Source organism: Paroedura picta, chromosome 11 (genome assembly GCF_049243985.1).
Source record: "Paroedura picta isolate Pp20150507F chromosome 11, Ppicta_v3.0, whole genome shotgun sequence".
Classification (NCBI taxonomy): Eukaryota; Metazoa; Chordata; class Lepidosauria; order Squamata; family Gekkonidae; genus Paroedura; species Paroedura picta.
This window is the reverse complement of record NC_135379.1, coordinates 7,650,022-7,675,689: the sequence shown is the minus strand read 5'-3', so window position 1 is coordinate 7,675,689 and position 25,668 is coordinate 7,650,022. Positions and strand designations below refer to the sequence as shown.

General features: G+C 43.5%; 1 protein-coding gene across 1 annotated transcript in view; it reads left to right on the top strand.

Moving 5' to 3' along the window:
• The window catches only part of PTPRN2 (protein tyrosine phosphatase receptor type N2), a 532,892-nt gene that overhangs the window by 249,727 nt on the left and 257,497 nt on the right, over positions 1-25,668 (top strand). Inside the window, exon 12 of the mRNA XM_077303428.1 lies at positions 21,469-21,533. Within this exon, the coding sequence (XP_077159543.1) occupies positions 21,469-21,533 (65 nt within the window). The remainder of the gene's footprint in view (positions 1-21,468; positions 21,534-25,668) is intronic.

Genomic DNA, 25,668 nt, shown 5'->3' with positions numbered 1-25,668 from the left:
TCATTTTATCCACCATTAGAGATGGATGATAAAATTGATATCTTTACATTGCTGCATTAAGGGGGAAAAAGAGGCCTAGGGGGTCTTTTTTGGTCTGGATACTGAATGTTAAAGTAATCCAAGAGGATCAAGAATTTAACTGTGATGTGATAAAGCTAGATTTAGATCAGCCCTTATGCGAAGAGGATGAGAGCTGCTTCCACTACAAGCTGGGGATACCCGCCCCTGGGAACCAGCAGCCCCGGCTGGACACATGGTGGCCATGTGCACAACAGCTGTGCAAACCATCGTGTACAAACCAGCTGAGTGAGCGTGCTCCTCTCCTCCTGCCCTCCACTGGGCAGGGGACTTTTCAAGACCCATTTTGACCTTCCTGTCTCCCCTGGCTATTGACAAAGCCGTGGACTGCTGCAGTTTCAGACTGTTGTAGGGATGATAAATAGTAGTTTTGCATAATACTGGAAAGCCAGGCTTTTGGTACAGAATTCATTGTAGGAAGGAAGCCATAACTATCTTCCTTGATAAAGAATTAATAGCCTGTTCAGTCTCAGTTTCTTTTTTCCAGCCGTGGTCTTGGCACGTTTTCGGAAGATAGCAATTGAAAGGGCTGTCCGTAGTGGAATACCAAAAGTGGAATGGAGTTCTATGGAGTAAAGTGCATGGAGGTTTATGAATTTATGAGTTATGATGATTCTTTTGGCTATGATCATAATTTAAAGTCACAACAGGGGTAGTCGACCTGTGGTCCTCCAGATGTCCATGGACTACAATTCCCATGAGCCCCTGCCAGCATTTGCTGGCAGGGGCTCCTGGGAATTGTAGTCCATGGACATCTGGAGGACCACAGGTCGACTACCCCTGACTCACACCAATGCACCGGTCACCCTAGAACAACCATGACCCTATAATTTATATTCTGTTAATCATTATGTTCTCCTACTGTATTTCCTATATACCCTCGTGATATGATTCATAGATAATTTAATCCAAAACTCTGCATATTCTCCCATGACAAAATGAAATGCAATCCATAGAAGGAACTTTACTCCTGGCATTCATTATATAAGCAAATATATATGTTTACTTTAAAAATATCTTCATCCAAAAACATTTGGGCATGTTGTTTCTTTGCTGAGGAAAAGCACTCAAGCCATTTCTATGGGTACCGTCAGATAAAAGCAGCATACGCTGCTTGATAAACAAGATTCTGTTTCTTTGACATAAAAGCACAGCTGCTGCTGCAGGAATTTTTGGCAAAGTGTTAGCGGTTGACAGGCCAGTACACATTCATGTGGTAAAAGACTGATGTTCAGTATTGGAATGATGCAAACACTTGGTGCTGCTTTGTCTGTTTTTTGTTTCCAGAAGACATGTGAAGCTGGGCTTTCAGCCCTTTTCCTCATAAGAAACTGTGTGAGACGGTTGAGTAAATCTTACATTTAGGAAATGTTACTGTATGAATTCTTGGCGAAAACAAAATTCCGCCCCATCAGTTTGGTGGCGGAATGGATGGAGCTTCAAGGAAATGGATAGATGGAGCTTCTGGATGGATGGAGCTTCAAGGAAATGAATGAATAATCAATCAGTTTCATATAACCAGGGAAAAATATTATGTTAAAATTCTTGACATGGCCAAGCGTCTGTGTGTACTTAAACATATATGAATTTTTAGCAACATAAACATATGTATTGACAGAGGACCGGTAGACTGAAAAACTGAATCCGAGACTGTTTCATGGTGTTGCAACCAAGCTAGAACAAGAGAAGTGGCAATTGTACAATAGAGCAGCCTTACGCACATGACTCCTTATCCTGGGCCTGTTCTGCACACATTAAATAATGCACTTTCAATGCACTTTAGAAGTAGATTATCCTATTCTGCACAGGAAAATCCAGCTGTCAAAGGGATACTTAGGGATACATGCAGCAGATGCAGCCTCAACAGAGTGACTAGGGCTGTTGTATCGATTGGAGCAGTAGAGTGGGAGACGCATCCGATCTCACCAGCAGCCCACCAGACACGATAGCGCATCCTGGGACACATCCTAGAATCTTCTGCAGAGGACTGGGATTCCAGGTGTGTTCACCCTCTGACACGTGTGAACGATGCAAATGCAAAACTAGCACTATAGTGGGGAAGCGTCTGAATTCAGGCGCGTAATTTTTATAGTTGTCCCAGTCTTTTAGTTATTGGCATCAATTTGCACACTTTCAGCACCACTGCCCTTTCACCTCCAGAGATTTTTAGTAAATCTGAATTATCGGCAGGGTTGACAATGAATGTCTTACTCCAGTTCTTTCCTCTGTTTTTACATATCTGAATCAACAGATGCACATAGATGTTTAGATGCTGGTCTAACACTAAAGACCCTTTTACCAGGGATAGGCCTTGACTGAATCTCATTAGCAGTTTTAATCTGAGACTAATGAGCGAACCCATCAAACATGCCAAATAAATTATTGTGGCTTTTAGTGTCTATTAACAAACGTGGCACCATTTCTTCCTGCATTCTCTCTCACACCATATCTGCTACGGTGGGGAGAGTCGGGAGCATCCGTAAACGTCCTGGCTGACAGGCTGTCTCCAGGAACAAGCATTTGATTGTGATCACCCTTGACAGAGACATAGGGCACGAGCATCCTTTGGAAGCCTAATTTATGGATTTTTATCTTGTTTGGGAAAATGCGTGTAGGATAAAAATGGCCAAATAGGAAATGCAAAGTGAGAGAAAAAGAGACAAGCTGTTTGAGGGGGGAGAAATCTGAGGAGAACAAGATACACAGAGAGAATGACATTTTCAGGAATACAAATAAATAAGAATGACCTTAGGCATTCTGCTGTTCCCAGTTAACTATTGAACTGGCATCCTAGACTCACTCCACATCCTGCTTTTTCTTCTTCATGGATTCTTTCCACCTGTTCGTGCATTGGCATTGACGGAGGTTCTTCTCTACCATACTATTTACCGTAATTTTGCTAACACCATTTTGGAATTTCTCTCGGGTTTTTTTCTTGATTCTCTGAATGCCTAGCTGCTGGCCGTGGTAAAGCTATAAACTTTTGACATGATAAACAGTCCTTCAAAAATCTTTTTTTTGAATAATATAATTTCTCTGTCTTTAATTCAATACTTTTTTTTCCTTATTTGGGATTTATCTATATTGTGGTTCCCCATCCTCTATATCTGCTTATAAATCAGCAGTGGCATATTTTAAATATGCAATCTCCTTCATCAGAGATTTGATTTTTGTCATCTTTTTTCCTGGAGTACGGTTGATAATTTACAGCAGCAGCTGTAATTTGCAGCCTGTGTCCTCAGATCAGGATGGGCACTAATAAACTCAGGAGAGCAACAGTGTGCTAGGGTTGCTGCCATTAATGACTCTGGCAAAGATATTTTTTTGTGTGTGTGCTACGGAAAGGGCTATGCTGGCAGTAATAACTAGATGATAAAAAGCAGATCTTGAAAAAAGCTGAGAGGAAGGCGGGAGGATTCATAGAATCATAGAATAATAGAGTTGAAAGGGACCTCATAGGTCATCTAGTCCAACCCCCTGCACCATGCGGGGCACTCACAACCCTATTGCTCATCCACTGTAACCTGCCACCCCCTTGAATCTTCACAGAATCAGCCTCTCCATCAGATAGCTGAAATTAAAAATTTCCAAAGATTCATTCTATCTATTCTTATTTTCAAAGATGGGTTGCATACATGCAGCTGCAATGGCACCCAAAAAGACTTGTGCCATTTGGGGCCTGGTCATAGCAACTGAGGGAAGCTGTGGCACCAGTCAGTTACCATTCCACCATGCAACACCCCTGCCAAACATCATGACTGTATTCCCTGATGATTAAAATATCATTTGGACATATTCATCTGAAGTGCGTGGCCCTCAGCTTTCTGGCCTCATCCCATCTTGCCTTATTTTGCCATCGTGTCCTCTCTGTCTTGCCTTTCCCCTCTCAAGCCCTTGGCAGATCAACTGCCTGGGCATTGACTCACTGCAAGAGGAGGAAGAGTTTACACAAACATGCTGGCCCTACCTCTTTTCTTCCACTTAGTTGTCTTCACCAAAAAAAATGCCTATGTGCATGCGCCCTCCCCATGATGTTCCATCCAGCAGCAGCATCACAGGGAGGAGGCGTACATGTGTTTGCAATGTGTGAATTGCTCAGCAATAGCACGCAGGCAGGACCAGCACATTCATGTCTCCCCAGTGTGTCTCACTTTGCAGACACGGTCATTGTCAGAGAAATACAATTGTTTCCTGTACAAAAGCTTTTGGTAATGCAGCCAGGGCCGTAAGGTAGATTTTGGTAGAACACCCCTTTCTGTAGGTAGAACAATTATTTGAGTAATGCTGAGTAACGGCAGACATTGTGCAAGTTGCCCCCCCCCAAAAGCAAAAGCCGCCAACCCTTCTTTGTAATTTCGTTGAATCTTTTGTACAATGTAAAGAACAAATTAACATCTCACAGAATGTACTCATAAAGCTCACTACTTCCATAATACATTTCATACTGTACTCAAAATGGAACAATATGCCTTACCTCCTTGGTAGGCAGATATGGCCTTTCTTCAGGGCAAGGTAGCTGTTGGTCACTGGGCCTGGGGCTATAGTCCTGTATGATAGTCCAATATAGTCCTGGATATAGTACACAGGGCCTGCAAAAAGGAGCTCCTCCACCAGGCATTTGGTTGAGTTGACCTGAACCACCGCTTCCCCTGGGCCCTCCTCTGAGCCTCCCTCCTGTGGCACCCACTACAATTCTGCCTAACCCATTGGGCTATTGGTAAGCATTCATTTAATGTTCTCTATATTTTTCTACTGTTCTGTGTTGTTTGTTGTTATCACTTTATTACTGTAAAAATAAGTTACCTGTATTGTTTCTGTTTTATGTGAACCACCCTGAGCCTTTGGGGAAGGTTGTATATAAATATAATAAACAAACAAATAAACAAACAAACAAACCATTGGACGTCATCATCAGACACTTCCTGCATCAGTTCACCAGGCTCAGCAGCTGTGAGTCCTGCCTTTGCTTCCTGATACAGCGAGCGCTGAACTCACAGTACTCCTGGTAGTGGGAAGGAGGGAAGGTGCAGCTCAAATACTCCGGAGATGCAAACATATTAGCCAACTGCTGCTGCTCAGATCCGATGTGAGCAACGCTGAACAGTAAAAGCCCACAGTGGCTGTCTCACTGGGCCCTTTGAGCAACTCTCTCATCTTGCTGTAGGTGCTACAACATGGTTATCCCTTGTCCTGTAGCTAGAAATGGAACTGGGTCATCTTGCAACTAGGGTTGCCAGCTTTGGGTTGGGATATCTGGGTGTGGAATCCGGAAAGGGCATAATTTGAGGAGGGGAAGGACCACAGCAGGGTTTAATGCCATGGAGTCTACCCTCCAAGCCGTTATTTTCTCCTGGGAAACTGATACCTGTAGTTTGGAAATCAGTGGTAACTAGGGTTGGGTGCTTCGGACGCTCAAGCGCCCAACCCTAGTTGTAACCCCTAGAGATCTCTAACCCTCCCTTGAAGGCTAGCAACCCTACTTGCGACCTTTGTGCAGTATCACAGTTCATGAGATTTTGATTCAGAATTTTTTGCAGCCCACCCTAAACTCTTATTTCTTTCATCAGCCTCCCCTGCATTTAAAGTTAATTCATCAAAGTACGCCAGATGTACATGTTGAAGATTGGTTTAAGAATTCTACACAGAGAATATTCACATAAAACATTCAGGACACTGGAGAACGCTGTAACTCCTTTAAAGAAGTCTAAAAAATTATTTAAGCTTTATGTTTTCTATTTATTATTATTTAACCAGTTTTAATATGGAACCAGATGCCTAATTATGGCAGCAAAGCCTTTCGTTTCTTTGAAGGTCTTTTGAAGGCCGGTAATACTTCGTAGCAATTTAATAATAAACAAGAAAGAATAAAGATGTGAGCTACCCTTAAAAAAAAAAAATCCAGGAGACGGATTAGATCTTAACCATAGGAAGATAATAAGCAGAAATGAACATAGGAGGTTATGGTATTTCTGAGAATATGAATAAAAGCTAATACCAGGTATTCAGTACGTTTTTACAGAATCCCTATTTTGAAACTAGACATTTGATCACAGTCCTTTGTGTATTTTTTTTATACAGCGTGCCTAATATGTCTTTGGAGAATAAAGACTCTTCAACCCAAGTGACCTCTGTACTGCATAATATCTGCTTCCGAGCAGCTCTTCCACGCTTGGTGCTAACTTCTTAATAATAGTTCTCTTAGAGATTACATTTTCCTAAGGATGGGGCTTGAAATTACTTGGTGCCATCTATTAAAAAAAGATAAATAAACCTTCCACTGAAATGGCGAAAGGTAAAGGAAGCTTTCAAAAATAGGAAATCAGTACATAAAATTTTTGCCATCAAAGCCTGTTTCCCCTTTGATGCTGCTCCCCTCTTCTATCTAAAGTACTTTATGTTCCACACCAAAGACGAGGCTTCACTTTGAACAACTCAAGTTCAAACTGTGCATTAAATACATATTTAGAGAGTCACTGAGAGTCACTCTTCAGATTTGCAATGTGTTATCAAAATTTTACTTCCAGTTTACCATAGCGGTTACCAAGAAAATGTTTTCAAACAGGAGGGAAGAAATGTCTTCACCAAAAATAAAAGACAAAAGTCAATACATTATTTGGTAACAATGCTCTTGGATTGGTCAAACAGGTTTATCATCGGCAAGACACTCTAAATACTGCAGATGCTTATTATATACACAGTTGATTATAAAAGTAGCAACCAGTCACCACCAAGAACGCCTGTTTCAATCATCCGAGCCTTAGACTGTACAAAAGAGTACATTGAAGAATGGCAGGAGAGAAACAGCCCTGAAAATGGCCTTTCTCATCCTGCCTTGCCTATGCCTTCCCAAAAAGAGGGAGGGAGCACCTGCCTAGTCTGCCCTGAGCAGAAGGAACCCAGGCAACCTGGACAGCCAGGTGAGGAAAGAATGGGTGGATGGGTGGGCCCATCCCATCCCCTGACGTGGTGTGTCTCAGTGGGTGCATCCTGTCATAGGAATGCTGAGGTGACCAGGTGCATCTCATCCTTCATCATGGTAAGGCTGGATTGTATGGGCATATCCCATTCTTTGCTGTGGTTAGGTACATTTCATCCCTGAGGCTAGAATGGGCCAGGCAGGCACATCCATCACCAAGGGTGAGCTGTCTTTCCCCACATGCCTGGCTGACTCCTGCCCCTCCTTTTGTGGTCCAGGCAGGAGGGCAGACACAAAGTTCAGGTGCCCCCAGTATGGGCATCGGCCTCCAGGCCGTCAGCTTACCAAAACTCGTTCCACTACCCATAATGGCTGTTCTGCTTCTGCATAGTCCAGCTATTTCTGAGTCTTGAGACAGTGAAGTAAAGCAGGACTTGTGCATAGCACTACCTTGGAGAGGTACTTGGCATTCAAAATGAATAATGTAAAAACCACAGTATCCTACAGTCATAACCTTCCTGGTGCTGGGATTGCAGGAGATGTTGAATCACCACAACAACAATAATAAAGGAATATTTCCGCAGGTATAGCCAAGTTAGTATGTTGTAGCCTTATAGCACATTCAAAACTAACAAAATTTTAGCTTTTCAGTTTTGCGTTGGAATGAATGGAGGGAGGCCCGTAGAGTTTGTTGGCTATATTCGCTTGCCCCAGCCTCAACGATAATAATGACAGAAGAGCGCCATTTTGCAGGCCCTGCAGAATTTAGGATTAGAGTTAAAGGAAACTCCTGCTCTGAGGTTTGTTTTTATCTTATATATTAGTACTTTTCAGGCAAATTTGTGGGGGTGTTCATACGTTTTTCTCAATAATGATGGGCTACAGGTTGTTTGAATTAGCCAGGAGTGGACCTTTCCCAGTAGTCTTGGGAAGCGGAGAGGATTTGTGAGGCAAGAAGACCATGGCAATTCTCAATTTGCCATGAAGTTTGCTAAGAGACCTTTCTAATTATTCAAAATCTAGAGAGGAAGAAGTATCCTCACATACATGTTTAGTGAGTAGCCTTCTTTCAAGGCTACTCACTAAACATGCATGTGAGGATACTTCTTCCTCTCCAGATTTTGAATAATTAGAAAGGTCTCTTAGCAAACTTCATGGCAAATTGAGAATTGCCATGGTCTTCTTGCCTCACAAATACTTTATGTGGTTCTCCATGTAGGAACACTGGATCAGAGCCATTGTTTGGTTGCACAGGAAGTGAAATCTCACGTTTTTTTTTAGTCACTGTAGTTGGGAAAATATCTGCCTCACTGAAGCTTAAATTGCACTGGGAGGAAGGTAGAAGGAAGGGATGTCTCAATCTGCTTGATGCTCAGCACCATCTGTAGTGTTGGGCAACCGTACCGGTATTTAGGCGAGGCGGTCCTCCAGGTCGGAGAAGAAGCATCTGCCTTGGCTTCATCACTTTAAAGAGAGCCAGTTTGGTGTAGTGGTTAGGAGTGCGGACTTGTAATCTGGCATGCCAGGTTCGATTCTGCGCTCCCCCACATGCAGGCAGCTGGGTGACCTTGGGCTCGCCACGGCACTGATAAAACTGTTCTGACCGGGCAGTGATATCAGCGCTCTCTCAGCCTCACCCACCCCACAGGGTGTCTGTTGTGGGGAGAGGAATGGGAAGGCGACTGTAAGCCGCTTTGAGCCTCCTTCGGGTAGGGAAAAGCGGCATATAAGAACCAACTCTTCTTCTTCTTCTTCTTCTTCTTCTTCTTCTTCTTCTTCTTCTTCTTCTAAATTTCCAACATCTCTTTCCTTCTTTTGTGTTGCTTGCAGGAAAACCAGCATAGGTAGAAGCATACTGCAGCATATGGAGGAATGCATTTTGCTACGTCGCTTGCGAAAACTGCGCGCCACAAATCCTCAACAATAAAACGAGGGAAATTCAAATTAAGAAACTGTTGTGATGAAATAGCAATAAAACTTCACTGTGGTTTTAATGGCTATAATTGAATACACGATATGGCATAATCGTTTTAGAAATGTAGAAAGAGAACATTACAAGAAGGGTCAAGGGATACCTTTTTTGATTGCCAAATCAATTGTACTCAGTAGATGATAAGACATTTGTGTTGCTGATGTGCAGTCTCATGGGTACCTAAGAGACCTTTTCCACACAGGTGGAAAAGGCCGGGCTGGCGCTCGTATGGAAGTGGAGCTGATCCCTGCTTCCTGACAGCATTGGTGCTGATCCAGTCCCATCCAGGGCCTGACACGCATTAGGCCAGGGGTAGTCAAACTGCGGCCCTCCAGATGTCCATGGACTACAATTCCCAGGAGCCCCTGCCAGCGGATCTGGAGGTCCGCAGTTTGACTACCCCTGCATTAGGCCCTCCTGGCACACATTAAGTCCCCTACACATTAGGCCTCCTACGGCAGCCTGGAGGGGACAGTAATGGGAAATCTGGAGGATTTCCAAATTCCTCTCAGGCCCGCAGTTTGTACACACCTCCCTTTGTTATGGAAGAGAGTATTATCAACATACTCCCAGTATGTGATTTCCAGTATGCTACTCCCAGTCTGTGATTTCTATACACTATTTACAGAAATAATAACTAGTGGTCCAGTTAAATTATATTTAAATGGAGTGTTGTTTATTCTGGTTTGAAAAGGTTAGTCCCCACTTGGGTGTCCAGCACGGCCCTCATGTGTTTGCTTTTCCAATGCAGGGAAATGACAGTGCTGCAGAAGGTTATGGCAGGAAAAATTATTGAATGTAATACAAAACAGGAGGGGGAGCTCTTGCCACACCAGCTGGAGTGCAGGAGGGGAGGGGGTCTCTCCAGCTGCTTTCAGTAGATTGAAAGGAATTGTCCTGAAAGTATTTATCTTCTACTACTCCTCACTACCCTTAATTATTCCTCAGTAAAGCTACTCATGTAGAGAAGAGAATACAGAGAATGTGCATATGTGCTGGTTACATCATTTCACCCACCCTGTCCCAGTACCTCTTGGTGTCCTGCATGTATTCCCCCCCCCCCGCCCCGAATCACAAGCCTACAAAACACAGTGTTGAAAATGCATTAAGGATGTAACAGTTGCTTGGAAAATGCACGAGAATGTGATATTGCAGGACAAGGACACACGTGTGTGCGCTTTTGAAACGGCAAAACCTTTATACTGCATTTTTCATTACTTGTTGATTTGAAATAAATCCTTTTGACTTTGGCCAAATAGCCTTTTAAGTCTTTATTAAGGTGAGGCTGTGAGGAAAGGGGGTAATATGCTCAGGTGTTTGGAGAAACAGTGAGCGCGTTGCTGGGTCTCATCTTCATTTTTCATCCAAAAGCTTTATGGCAGAGCTTGTTTCTGGTGCGGCATCATTGGTAATAGATATTTTTGTTCTTTTTGTTGAGGGTGTAGCAAATAGATTTTGCAAGTGGGTGACCTTGTGCATTAGCTGTGTTACTCATGATTTAGTAAAGCAGCCACGAAATATTGCAAATGTTTTCCCAGCTCTGGCTGATCCTGGTGTTGCCAAGAGGATGGCAATAAATGTTCTTGCAGATGAATAGCAAGTATGGGGTTGGGGTGTTACTGAAATATACCTAAACTTTGGAACAGATCAGGGACAAAACATAATGGTGAAACAAAATTGTTATCTAATTTGAGGTAAATCTCTCTCTCTCTCCCTTTCAGCAGGTCCGGTACATTTTGAGATGGAACCTAGGGTTTAGGAATCTAGTTGATCTGCCTGCCAAAGTAGCAATATTTACAGAATATTTTTTTTCCAAATAAAAATCAGGCATGCAATCCTATGCAGAATCACTCCAGTCTAAACATATTGAAATCAGTAGTTTTAGACTGGAATAATTCTGCATAGGATCGCCCTGAGAAAGACATGAGCCATTCTTATTGCTGAGGTGCTGGTTGAACAGCTTTTGAACAGAATAATTTTGCATTTGAAATACCGTCAGTTGGGCATTTAGAATACAACAGATGAGTTTTCTAAGACATAAGAAAAATCTGCAGATAAGAAAGAGGCATAATCCAAATGTAGGTTTGTCTGTTTTTATGGTTGCATTAAGATATGTGTAGATTCTCTACCACGTTTATTTATTTTGTTCCCAGTTAAGGTATTGACATATAAAGAGTTCCTGGAAGGAGGGAATATGTTAAACATATAAATGCCGGCTAAGAGCAATTTGTTTCTTTAAAAAAAGAGTTTTGTAGAATTCCCACTTTCATTTTATTTTGTCTTCATACTGGAAGGATTCTAATACATTCACGCCTGAAGCTAAACCAGTCTGGATTAGAGACTGCTGTGTCTGTTGTGGGGAGAGGAATGGGAAGGTGATTGTAAGCCGCTTTGGGGCCTCCTTCAGGTAGAGAAAAGCGGCATAGAAGAACCAACTCCTCCTTCTTCTTCTTCTTCTTCTTCTTCTTCTTCTTCTTCTTCTTCTTCTTCTTCTTCTTCTTCTTCTTCTTCTTCTTCTTCTTCTTCTTCTTCCCCAGATCGGCCCCCATGTCAGGTCTGTCACATGACGAGGTCCTCCTACACAGGAAAAGCTAAAACATGAGTTCCAGAATAGTCCCAATAAATCTTTGAGTCCCAGTGAATCTTTGAGAAGACAAAGATGGAAGCACATAATCAGAAAGTTATCTGATTGCCCTGTTCAAGAAAATAAATCAGGGAGTTTGAGACAGAAGTGCAGTGCAGAGATGGTAATTACAAGAATACCATGGCCATTTTAGTGTGTAGCTGCATTACCTTTCGTCAGTCGAATTCCCAGTTCTATGAATGATGTCCTTCCCACATGTCCGATCCAGAGCAAACCAACCCAGGGGAAAGCTGGCTGAAGGGCTGCCTATAATGGGACCAGAAGGGGAGATGGGTTAAAAGAGGAAAGGAGTTCAGGATTAAAAGGGAAGGAACCCCACGCTAGGTAAGAGATGCAATAGGGACTGACCAGTTGGCAGTAAGGTGCACCGAGACAAAAGAAGGCAAAGACAGAAGTGCTGGTGGTATGGTGGGAAAATGAAAATTGACTGGTGGACTCCCCAAAAGCCCCTATGCCTGTGTTTATCTGCATCTCTTTCCCCACACAGAGAGTTCTATGATAAAGCAGGTGTCCCTCCCACCCCCAATGAATTTGGCAACCATTGGCCTCGTTGAAAAAATAGGGACTGCGGCAACATAGGGATTTTTGGAGATTTTGGGGAGGGTGCCTGGGGAGGGTGAGGTTTGATTAGGGGTGGGACCTTACCAGGGTATAATGCCATACAGTTCACCTAGGGGCCAATTGTAATTCTGGGAGCTCACCAGCCAGTGCTGGGAGACTGGCATCTCTATGAATGGACAAAGAAAACCCCTGTCGGAAATGATTCTGGTACCCTGGACAATTGTATTTATAGCTGTCAAGAGTGACTACCAGCATGAAGGCTGAGATTCACCACGAGGCATCCGCGTACCTTGAACTGTGTGTGAATGGGAGGGGGAATTAGCGGTCACCGTCTTAATAAAATAGAGAGCATAATATAGTTGCTTCCTCTTCCCCCATTGCCCACATTCCTGTCCAGCATATTTGTCAAGTTTGCATTTTAAAAGGCTTCTTGGTGTACGTGCTATTTTCTTCTGGCATATTTTCTAGCTAATTGGCAACCTTCCACGCTGGAGCGTTTCTAGGTGCGCGCGAGCATATGGAAGGAACGCTGAAAGGCATGCAAACTGTGGTGTGTTCTCAAGTTTTAATTGTAAACAGAGTACATGGCGGGGGTAGTATTTCTTAATAACTATTCTTAATTTTTTTAAACAGTCTAAAAAAAATGGGTTCAGAAGTGACTCACAGGATTCAACAGGCAACGCATATGATGATTAAAATCCAATGCAAATGTTTCTTAGGGAGGGGACTCTCAGAGCGTTGCTTCTTAACCCTCCTCATAGAATAGAATCATAGAGTTGGAAGGGGCCATACAGGCCATCTAGTCCAACCCCCTGCTCAACGCAGGATCAGCCCAAAGCATCCTAAAGCATCCAAGAAAAGTGTGTATCCAACCTTTGCTTGAAGACTGCCAGTGAGGGGGAGCTCACCACCTCCTTAGGCAGCCTATTCCACTGCTGAACTACTCTGACTGTGAATTTTTTTTCCTGATATCTAGCCTATATCGTTGTACTTGTAGTTTAAACCCATTACTGCATGTCCTTTGCAGCCAATGGGAACAGCATCCTGCCCTCCTCCAAATGACAACCTTTCAAATACTTAAAGATGGCTATCATGTCCCCTCTCAACCTCCTTTTCTCCAGGCTGAACATTCCCAAGTCCCTCAACCTATCTTCATAGGGCTTGGTCCCTTGGCCCCAGATCATCCTCGTCGCTCTCCTCTGTACCCTTTCAATTTTATCTACGTCCTTCTTGAAGTGAGGCCTCCAGAACTGCACACAGTACTCCAGGTGTGGTCTGATGGCCTCTCTGCTGGCAGTCAGAAGCCAGAGGACAGGTGAAGTCAGCAGTGCAATCCAAGCAGGATGGAGGAGGGCAGTGGCAATCGCCAGAAAATCAACTCAAGCTCTTTTCACCGGTTGAAAAGGCGCCCCCAGTTCAGATTCTTAATGGCTTATAAGAACTGTGATTGGGTTGGCACCATCATAAAGGATCATGCCTGTTGCAATGTGTGTGGCCGTCATCTAAAAACAGAGAGAGCATGCTCATCAACTAAGGTTTCTTTCATCAAGTGACAGTCCTTATCTGAACACCGCCCGTGGCGCCACGGGCGCCACGGACTAAATAAAAGAGTAAGGCGTTCTGGGGCGGGATGTGTCCGGGATGAGGAAGGGTCCGGATTGGACCCTTCCTCATGACAGACAATCGGAGGGAACAATCGGCAGGCGCGAAGCGCCTGCCGATTGCTCCCTCTGATTCCCAGCCCCAGCAACTGCGAGCCGCGCGCAGCGCGGCTCGCAGTTGCTCCTGGCCTGACGCCCGAGGGAACCCACGCAGGCCGCAGCCCCCGCGCACCACCCCCTCGCCCCCAACTTACAATGGTCTCCGCCGTCCTCGCAGCCGCTCCCGGCTCGCTTCCTGCCCCGGCTTCTGCAGCGCCGCCTCTCGCGTTATCGTGCAGCCAACAAGGTTCCAGGAAGAAACAGTCCACCAGCGGCCCTGCCAGCAAGCGGCCCGATGTGCGGGCGCGGCTCGCGGGCGCGGCCCGGGCGCGGCTCGCGGGCGCGGCCCGGGCGCGGCTCGCGGGCGCGGCCAGGGCGCGGCTCGCGGGCGCGGCCCGCGGGCGCGGCTCGCGGGCGCGGCCCGCGGGCGCGGCCCGAGACGGTCCCCAGCAGACTGACGGCGGTCCCCAAGGTCAGTTTCTAGCGCCCGCTGTATTCGGCATACAGCGGGCTTAATTACTAGTTCTGATATAAAATACTGGTGTGAATTCAATCCGGGTGAACTGAGAGAGGGAATCGCTTATTGTGAACTTTTGCTGCACTGGATCCTTCCTGTCATGCCTCCAGAACAGCCAATAGAAACCAAGGCCCATTCCGCACGCATAGGATAATGCACTTTCAATGTGCTTTGGCAGCTGGATTGTCCTGTGCGGAACAGGAAAATCTACTTCTAAAGTGCACCAGAAGTGCATTATCTATTGTGTGCAGAATACGGCCAGATTGCCAGATCAGAAAAAGAAACAACTATCCTGCTTTCCCCATGCAGTTTTCCTGGAGGGTGGTAGGTTATCTGGGAACAGTGCTTAAAATAAAATCCCAGCATGGTAAACAAATATCCCATTTTAAGTCATTCAAAGCATCAAGATACAGTCAGCAAACTTCCCCCCACAAACCCCCCCACACACACACCCAACGTCAACAAATTGGAAGCTGATCCATTGCTATGAAAAGCTATATTAATGCAAGTGAGACGGAAACAATATCTAATTAAAACCACTTGAAAAATGACTTGAAAATTGGATTTGACATAACATTTACAAGGCTGTCACTATTATTACCGTGTGGCTTAGCCTTTCCGTGCCACCGTTTTCATTGCAGGTTTGCCCGAGATTAGAAAAGAGACACGTGAGAGGGTAAAGTCTTGCATATATCCTTTGGCTTGAATGTAAAAGGAGGGCTGCAGATAGCTTTCCTTTGCAACCTTTTGGCCTCATCTTTGACAAATAATCCCTTTGGATATAGAAGAAGGGAATGTTGTGATGTCGGGCCGGACCATTTAAATCAGCCCCATTGTCATTTCAGCATCTGTGACAGAGAGCTTTATGGTGCTTTTAAAACTATTAATCACCATAATATAGCACTGAACTTGACAATAAAGCATGGAGCACATGTGCTAAATCCAGATATCTATGCTGGAAAACAATGCAGCTTTGGGAGAAAGCTAATCATTTATAGATGGGATTGCTAAATTCTTAGAGAATGATGGGTTGAGGCACATGCTGGACCGGAGCTGGCTCTTTGTCCTATTTGCCACCCACCCCCATCTCTAATTCCGCTTCTCACTGAATAGGCTTCTGCTTCTGTAGACCACAAGCTACTTTATAGCTTTGACTTTCTAGCCACTGGGTTATGTGGTTTTCTGCCTGTGCTGGCATTTTCAGTCAAGCCAATCAAACCAAAACATGGTTCGAATTCACCTGTCTGTATGTACAATGCTTACCTGAAAAGACCCTGACTGCAAGATTATCTGCCTTAAAATGGTATTGCATGAGTTTTCTTGTTCCTCTGCTTAATTTTAAATTGTAAACAAATATAAGAGACATGTAAAGTGCCGTCAAGTCACAGCCAATGTACAGCGACCCTGTAGAGCTTTTAAGACAAGAGACTAACTGTGGTTTGTTAGATTTCAGATGCCTCCTTTTTATTTCAGATGCCTCCTTTTTATTTCATGGTACTTTTGGGGGTGGGGAATCTCATCTTTTCAAGCAAAAAGGGCACTTAACCTCCCTAAGTCTCACTGATTTCTATATTATTAGAAAACAGAAGCTTTAGGTATGGCAAATTCATGTTACCTAAATTACGTTTGCCACCAGATGTTGTGGTGCTTGCTTGCTTAGCTGATGTTTGTCAAGTCGTTTCAGATCCCTCCCATGAAATGAGCTCTGCTATACAAATGTCAACGATTTACTCCAAAGGAGCAAATATACGTAACATGCCAGCATCTCCTGCAAGGTAAATGCCCAAAGGATGCTGAAATGTCAGTTATTCCTTTCGCCCTTCTGCGACCCTGTTTTTCAGTTTTGCACTAAAGAGTGCGTATTTCGTTCTAGTCTTACACAAATAAGCCAGCAGGTCATCGATGGAATTGTTTTGACAGATTACGAGGACCTGTTTTGTATCATGACCCAGAGTCTTTAGCATCCAACGATTGCTTGATGATGCATTACCTACTGTGGTTTCCAGATATTAAAGTTTGTGCTGATTTCATAGAATGATAGAAGTTACACATCTGGAAGGGATTCAAAAGCTTTCTTGCCCAGTCTAATGCATGGCTTTGCTTGGGTAGCAATGCAGAAATAAAGGCTTTTTCAAAATGTAGATGGGGCCAGGTTGTTAATGGCATTTGCATAGACCACCACAGAGTGGTCCCAACTGAAGTACTCTTCTGATGTAAAGCAGTTTAAAGATTGCAGCTGTTGTGGAAAAAAATGTCTCTTCCACCCAATAGAAATAAATTGTGTTGTGCAGGAAGTGCTCAGATCTCTTTCAGGGGACTGAAGCCCTGAGCTGTGACAACCTCTACCTCTCCGAGCACTCAGTAACCCGCTAGTCGTGCTGTTTAATAGAGCAAAGCCATTAAGTTGTCCCCATTGTAATTTAGATCACAGAAGAGACTTCTACAGATTCTTTCAGGTTAAAATAACTGGTACAGAGAGAGCAGGCGATATTATTCCACTATAGCTACGTGCTTAATTATATGGAATGCTGCATAAATTGTCAAGTGCAAAGAATTATTCTGATAAATTAAAATACTAATTAAATAGGCTATTGCAGAATTTTCAGAACATTATAGGGTTCCACTTCTTCAGGTAATTTGCATATCCTTCATCTACTGAATTTAATTTTAATGGACTTTTTTGTGTTTTTGGAAGCCCTTTTTGTCTCATGGGGAGATTACAAAAAGCGGCTTCATATGTTGTTCATTGCCATCTTAAAATAGCAGCTCACTGACTTGCGCTGCTGTTACCTCCCTCCCCCGCACATCCCCGTGCATATTTTCAAGAATTAAAGAACATGTTACACTACAGGACTGGGTTCTATTTTTGTCAGTGCGTAAGGTTGGTCAATATTGGGATAGTTTTTCTTTAGGGATTAATTTGTTAAATAATTATCTTCTAAGATGAATTTGGTGTCAGAACAGAAGGAAACCCAGAGTGCCAGATCATTTGTCAATTTATATGCAGCTCTTCCCTGGACACATTTGGAAAATGCTCGATAGTTTGACCTGTAGGAGCGACTACCACGCCATTTTGTTCTCACAATCACCAATACACCTTAGAATTATGACTCCTCCAATCTGTGTTCAAGAAATATTTATTTTAATTTATCCTGCCTTTCAATCACAAATTGTCTCCTTAAAGTGGCCCACATCAAGCAACATCTAATACAATGGAAATCCAGTGTGATTGCAACTAGAGTGCAAGGTGCAAGTGGAGCCTACTTCAGAGTTCAGTGGAGCGTTTCATATGGGTGTCCCTGAATGGTGTTGGGGACTGTTAAATCTGTAAATTTGATGGCAAGGGCCCATTATGGCTAAGGCAAGAACCGTCTTGGCAAAGATTATGAATATACATTTGGTCCAGGGAAGAAACTCCGAACAGCTCCTCTCAAGAAGTGATTCCTTGCTTAATGGGATGTGGTATGGAGTAGTATCCAATCTCCCTTCTTTATCTCTGAGTATGTGGTGGCCGAGTGATTTCAGGAATGAAACATCTGACCTTGACCTCTTTCAATCTGGCTTCACGCCTGGATATTGGAGAAAACTGACTTCAGTAGTTCTAGTACATAATCTCCATTTCCAAATGGACAAAGGTGCTATATCTCTGTTGATTCTCTTAGATCTATTGGCATTTGGTAGAGTCCACCATGACATTTTGCTCAATTGTCTGGAAACTGTGATAGGTTTGAAAAGGCTATTGCTCCGGTAGTTTTGTTCTTTCCTTACAGATAGGAGTCAAAGAGTTTCCATTGGAGAGGCAGTGTCAGCTAGCTGGGAATTAATGTGTGGAGTTCGGCAAGAGTTTTTAAAGAATCTCCTGTGCTTTTTAATGTCAAGCTATTGAATGAGATTATTAGTAGCCGTGGAGTTGGCTGTCACCAGGATGTGGATATTTCTATACCTGAGCTTCCAGAAGCTGCTGTGGTTGCCCTGAATCACAGCTGTGGGGCTGTGGTCAGATGTTTGTGGGTGGGCAAGATGAAAATAAATCCCAAGAGATGGGCATAATGTTGGTTGAGAAAGCAGAGTTTACCAACAGCTTACCACTGTTGGATCATGTCCACCATTCTTTACCAGATCAGGTGAAGATCTATGGGATTGTTTCCATTCTGGCAAAGGAAAAACAGGAACATCTTTTTTTCTTTCAGTTGCATCTCGCACAGACTGCCTTCCTGTCTTGAATCTGTTGACTAGAAATGCTGATCTACGCTAAAATAACCTCCATCTTGGACTACGAAGTAGATGTGACATAGGAGTGGTCTTAAATATGACCCAGAATCTTAAACTGGAGCAAACTGGCAGCCAAATTAGTGTCTTCTACGTTGTCCTAGAGATGTGGAAAGAACCACCGTTGGCCATTTTTTAAAGGACACACCTATTTTATTTTTCTGTTCTTTTTCTGGGATGCTTCTTGGGAGGCGAATGACAGTCTGCATGCTTGACTTCTCGTTTTCTTGGCAGCCAATCCACAAGCGCTGGCATTGATTTGAGCGTGGTTCTTCTGCATGTCTGAAGTCCTTCGGCAGTTTCCCAGTTGTGCATCCACTTAATTTTCTTCCACATGTGCCTAATCATGATTTTTCAGGGGAGGGTGCTGTCATCATTGGTGGCATTACCAGTGGTGGCATTAACAACACTCCCTTTTTCACTGGGACATACTTATATCTGTAGATTGATAGCATGGCTGAATTAAATGAGCACATACTTAGGGATGAACTCTTCCGGCTGATGTCTGTGGGGTTGTGGGGCCTGCCTGCTTGGATAGCATGCTGCTTTTAGACTGGCCCTGGCCCTGCAGGGGACCAGACCATGACCACAGAGGCCCCCTCAGCAGCAGCTGCAGGATTTGGGAAAGCCCCCAACTTCCCCATCAGCAAAACTACCCCCTCCAAGCAGCCAGGGAATGACATATGGGCCTTGGCATTCAGCTCCTCTGGCAATGTAATGTAATGAAGTGAAGTCCCGCAAAAAGGATAACTCTTGCATTTTTTCTGTCACTCTGCCCAGTATTCTATGGCAGTGTGAAGTCTTTGTGCAGCTGTAGTCTTCATTTGAGGGTATTTCCCTGGCTAATGTTATAGTCTCGGGGGGGGAAGGGGGGAGGGAATGAATATTTTCCTGCATAGCTTGGACTTCCTCCAGGTTTCCACTTCCCTCCATTCTCTTCATGTCTGTGTCACTGTGCTGCTTTCATGGTCCGTATTAATTGCAGAAAATACCAAGCAGGAGGTCCGTGTGTAACTATGGGGAAAGGACATTTTGAGAGCCCAGAAATCTAACTCTTCTGGGGCCTATAAACTCTCAATGGCTTAAACAAGGTCAAGTGCCCTTTCCTCTCCCTTTAATTACCTCCCAACTGCTGACTATATTCCGTGTTTTTGGAACACATTCAGGCATCATTGGGCCACTTGCATAGTTGTCTTTTTTTGAGGGGGTGAGGCTTTAATTTACAATTGTTTTTTTCATGGTGCATCTAGTGTTCCACAAGCAGGAAAGGGACCTACATTATCAGGGGGTGGCCTAGGTTGAGTGTGTTTCTGAGTAGCATGGGGGCACAACCACTTCATAATTAGATCTGGTGAGATGACGGTATGGAAGCCAGGCTTTCCTAAAGACAATCACAAGGGTTTCTTTTCCTTGTGTGCAATAACATTAATTTCCATTTAATTATTTTGTGTACTAGTGATGTCCGTGAACACATTCAAGTAAACACGCATTTCAACAATTTCACCCCCCATCTGTTTAGCAATGTACCAGAAGCGCTGTTCTCCTCCTCGCACACACGTTCTCCAAGTTAGAAACCTGGATTTCAAATTTGAAATCAATGGGGCTTAAGTAGACCTTCCTTTCAATGGTCTCTGTGTTTGTAAAGATAGTAAACCTATTGGTCATTGATTGATACAGATGGAAATGCATAGATGTTCACTACAAGGAATACATGAAAGCCTTCACAGGCTTATAGCTGGAAAATCAGCCTCTCTACGAGCCCTGCTTCCTAATCCCTGCTCCAGCATTGATTCTGAGAAGCCGGAGAGAGCTAAGGCATGTCTCTGCCTCAGTTTGCCCTTCTCTTTGAACAAAAGGATTTAATAATATTTACTTTGCTGTCTCTCCGGGGAACCGTAAAGATAAATAAATAAAATGATGTTAGTTTAGCATTTGATTGTGTGAAGCACTATATAAATACCTAAATAGCAATACTGAATGGGATTATCCATCAGTCTACACTTCTAGGCCGTGGTCCAGAAAAGCTCTCAAGCATATTTGGAAGGCAAAGAGGAGTAATGTTTCCCCCCTGAAACTAAAGACGTGAACTTATTTCCAACATTAGATTCGAATGGAAAAGGGGTGTTCAAGGGGTCATGGGGCCAAGGCAAATGATTCATTGGGAGAAAGGTAAGAGCTAGATTTCAGGGGGGAAAGTTTTCATGTCAAAGCCCCACTTGGTTGGCTGTAGAGCCAAAAACAGACCACTGGGTGAAATTAACAACATAGTGGTTTGGGTCCTCTCCAGTGTATTGCAGGAACACATTCAATGGCTGCGATGGATTACAGAAGAGAAGAAATCATGTGCTGCAGCCATTGTTCAACCTACCATGATTGTGTAAGACGTAGCCGTCATATGTACAAACCCAGCATATATTCTGAGCTTTTTGCAAACCTTGCCAGATAATAAGCCCACCATAATAAGCTCCTTAGGATGACCTAAGGAGCACTGAGCATATGTTTTGGTACTGTTGCCCAATCAGGCTCAGTTGATCCCAAGCGAAACCTGATGTTCAAATCCATGCTCAGCTATGAATTCAATGGATACCTGATGTTCAAATCCATGCTCAGCTATGAATTCAATGGATACCCGCAGTGTCTCTGCATCCGTTGATCTTCTGCAAAAATGGAAGAGTTACTAACCCATCTCACAGGGCAAATGAATTAACACAGTTTGCACCATCTGAATGTTATAGCAATGATGAACCTATGATGCAAATTCAGCCTGGTCTTAGTAATCTTTTAACAGTGTCTATTGTTTTTTCCTAACAGCTGACAACAAAGAGAAGCTTGAAAAAGCAACAGGATTGAAAATTTTGCAGATTGGCATGGGGGAGGTAGGTGACTATGGTACACTTTGTTATCTAAAAGCTTTTTTTTCCTGAAATTCTTTTCTCTTGGATGCTTGTAGGTTTGTAGATCTGTCTGTATATCCAAAGGGCTTTTAAAAATCCTGATTATTAGACTGTTGCAGCTGTCATTTTGCAGTTTCATATTTCACTGATTGTATGAGTAAAGCGTTGTGGCCGTTAAGAAATGCCTTCCAAGCTTTGTTGTAAATCAGGAACAAAACTACCAAAGAAGAACAAATCTGTGTCTGATTATTCCCCCCCATTGACTGAAACTTGGTTTCATCTCTAGATCCACAGAAATCTAAATTTGGGGCAATGTGGTTGCAAGCTGCAACACACAAACGAGGTCAGACTGAACAGCTAGAAAGTTACAGAACCTTGGATAGCTCCGAGAAAGACAACCAATTCCGAAGGCTTTTGTAGGAAGGTGGAGATCTTAAATATTACTGTAGGCTCAGGTAGTCTCATCTTCCCCCTCCACCCTGCAGCTTTCTCTTTAAGAATTTCCAAATAATTGTCTTTTGACATATCTGAAAATGTGAGGCCTGAGTCACAAAAGTTGATGTTGAAATAAATGTTGCTAGTCTTTAAGGCAGAGGTAGTCAACCGCTGGCAGGGGTTCATGGGAATTGTAATCCATGAACCTCTGGAGGACCACAGGTTGACTACCCCTGCTTTAAGGGGTTGTTGGGATTTTGTTTTATTCAGATAGATCAAGTCAGATCTCACTTCCCCATGCCAAGGAGGGCTTCTTAAAAGGCTCGTGCTCACATTTGGGGTGTAATGTTCTGTGGTACTCTGTCACATCCTTGTGGATCCTCTGGTCTCTCCAGCAGATGGGACTCATTGTTAATGAAAGTGGAGGGTTTGGAGAGAGTAGGTCTTCTAGGGAGAGGGACAAATGTCACAATTATTTATTTGTTCCCTGATTTTTATGCCCTGCCCTTCTCCAGATTAGAATCAACCATTCTTAACTACTACACCATAATGGCTCTCTTTCAAGACAAGAGAAATTCAGAGGTAGTTTATCATTGCCTATCTCTGAGTTACAACTCTGGACTTGCTTGGTGGTGTCCCATGCAAATCCTAGAACCAGTTTGGTGTAGTGGTTAGTAGTGCGGACTTCTAATCTGGCATGCCGGGTTCGATTCTGCACTCCCCCACATGCAGCCAGCTGGGTGACCTTGGGCTTGCCACGGCACTGATAAAACTGTTCTGACTGAGCAGTGATATCAGCGCTCTCTCAGCCTCACCCACCTCACAGGGTGTCTGTTGTAGGGAGAGGAAAGGGAAGGCGACTGTAAGCTGCTATGAGCCTCCTTCAGGAAGAGAAAAGCGGCATATAAGTATAAACTCTTCTTCTTCTAATCAGGGCTGACCGTGCTTAGCTTCTGAGATCTGACAATATCAGGTTAGTCTAATTCTAATCTGACAATATCTGGTTAGTCTGAGCTATGCTCGTCAGGGCCTTGCCCATAAATACATTTAAATCTTTTTAATGAATAGAGTACAATAAATGTATTGAGGCTGATATTTACCTGATAGGAAGTCCTCCTCATCTTTCAATATATGGGTCCAAGCCCATCATTCTTAGTCTGTCATCCGAAACAGTTTTATTTGAAGGTAAATCCAACTGAAATCAATAGACCTTGCTTCCAGATAATGCATTTAGGTCTGGGGTGTTAGAGAGGAGCAATTAACCTGCAGGCATTTAAGTAGATAAGCAACGTTTCAGATGTATACCTAATTTTATAGAAGTCAATAGGAACATTCCTTAGACCTCTTCTGAACTGGCATCTGTGTTTAAAGGAGATAGCAAGTAATTTTCAGAGACTGAGCGTATGCCTTCTGGAGTCAGACAGACAGATTATCAGGTGCACTGATGTAATTAAGCAGGGAAACCTAAAGCATAGCAGATAATTGTGAAAACACATCTTCAAGCCAGAATGCTACCCTGCGTTTCAGTCCATGGAGAATTAGTATTGCAGACAGGAAGTCACAGTCATGTATCAGCACCTTATTATGCTCCCCCCCCCACGAGGAAGCCCATCTTTACTCCTCCCAATAAAAGTGACAATCTTTTTTGAGCCAGAATGATGCTCAGACTGTCAGTCGTGGGAAGACTGATGTTCACAGGTATCCTTCGGCATACGCGCCACAATCTTTGACTAGCAGTGGGTTGATTTGGATTGCTGGCGTCATCATTCAGATGGGACACCTGGATTCCGGAAATTGCAGGCCATGTTTTTCATTAAACGTTTTAATTGATGGGTTTATAGTATGACCATAAAATTAATAGTTTAATCTTCGTGCGGCTTTAAGGTAAGTTGGGACAAATATTCTCCAGGGCAATTTTCAGAGACGTAAAGGTAAGTTAGATTAAGCGTTACTGCTTGAACATGCCTTTCTGTTATTACTTATGAATGATGTTAGTACATCTGCCGTGATTAAAAGCTTCAGCAAAGAGTCAAGGTCCAGCCATAAAATAGAACTCAAAATGAAGCTGGAAGGGGAGAAGGCCAGGAACAATTAGGCAGGATAGTCAGAATTTATTAAACTTCCAGATCTGGGAGAGGGAAAGGGGTGGTGGATTTGTGTTAATTTAAAATGTGAATACTAATATTTTTCATTTAGAAGATTCAGAGAATAGAGAGGTAAAATAAATATACGAGATACAAATAAATAATATGCCAGAATATGGGGTACAAATACGAGGGCTGCCAGGAGGTCAACCGTTTCTGCACTGGGAACTTCGCTGCCCAGGCTCCCATGTGGGAGCAAAAATCTGGGGCAGACAAACTGCACCAGGCCAAATGCTCCCCCACGTGGGAGTAGGAAGAGGTGGGGCAACCTGCCCCGGCTCAGACTCCAGCCTGCAGCCCCGGCGCAAAGCTCCCCAGTGCGGAAGCGATTAAACTGAATAGTATCAGGTACAAAAATCACTTTGGTATCTCTGATGGGATTACTACTCCATAGAAATTAGAAGAAAGCCAGTTCTTTCTTTCAATTAATGTAGGTGTTTATGTTCACACTGAAACTTCATTTAACACCCCCCCCCCACCCCGGAAGTGAATTAAGGTTTAACTCTGAGTAAGCCCAGTTCAGTCAAGTGGGTCTTACATCACACAGCCCTTTGTCTCAGTCTTAACTGGCAACAGGACCAGAGTGCTTCAAATCCAAGAGATCCAGTTTAAATGGTTGGGAAGGATTACACAGGTAATGATATGTCAAGACACGAATCCTGCAAACACTACGGTTTCATTTTTATTTCAAATGCAAATGTGACAATGACTTCCAAGGCGACTGTTCTGTGACTGCTACTGACACACCTATCCAGAGCAGTGGCTTTTGTCACTTATCTGGGTGTTTATCCTTCTTGACTCCTGCGCTGAAAACGTATTTTGACTTGTGACTGACAGGTGGCAGCTTCAGCTCCGCAGCTGGTTGTCTCGTGCAGTCTCTGCTGTTAGCTGCTTTCCTGCATCCTTGCATCTGCCTTGGTGTGTCTTTTGCATAAGAAGAATGACGGTATATAAATAAATAAAGGACTGTGATGATGAGAAAAAGAAAGTTATAAATGGGACATGAAATTGAGAAGCAGCTATAGGTTTGTTCTGATAGATGTTGTGCTCTCGAAACACGGTAAAAAGCCCAATGGTGAAGTGTCACGTTGGCTCATGAATTCCTCTGTGTGGAAGTGGGGTGTGATTTTAAACTAGCAGAATGGCCAAGCGATTGAGCTGTTGCTATGGCAGCAGCAGTAATTCAATTTTTATTCCGTATCATGTAAAATGAACGAAGGAAGGTGTGCCTTGTGGCTATAGGCACACATGCATCCTGTTTTGGTTTTGCTGGATTTATTTATTTATTTTAAAAAAACATCAATACATGCAATATATGTTGATATAAACTGCTGTTTGTCTTCGGGCTGTGCTGTGCTCTGGGTTTTTAGCTTTTAACTGAAAGCGAGCAAAGAGCTCAAAAGAAAAGCGCGTTTAATGCCTAGCACACACAGCCTGAGCTGTGGGTTGGAGCATCAATGCGGCATTAACATCGAGCAACTTCTACTTGTAAAATCCAAGATGGCATGCAATACTGATGCTTAGCCTGGGATTCTCCC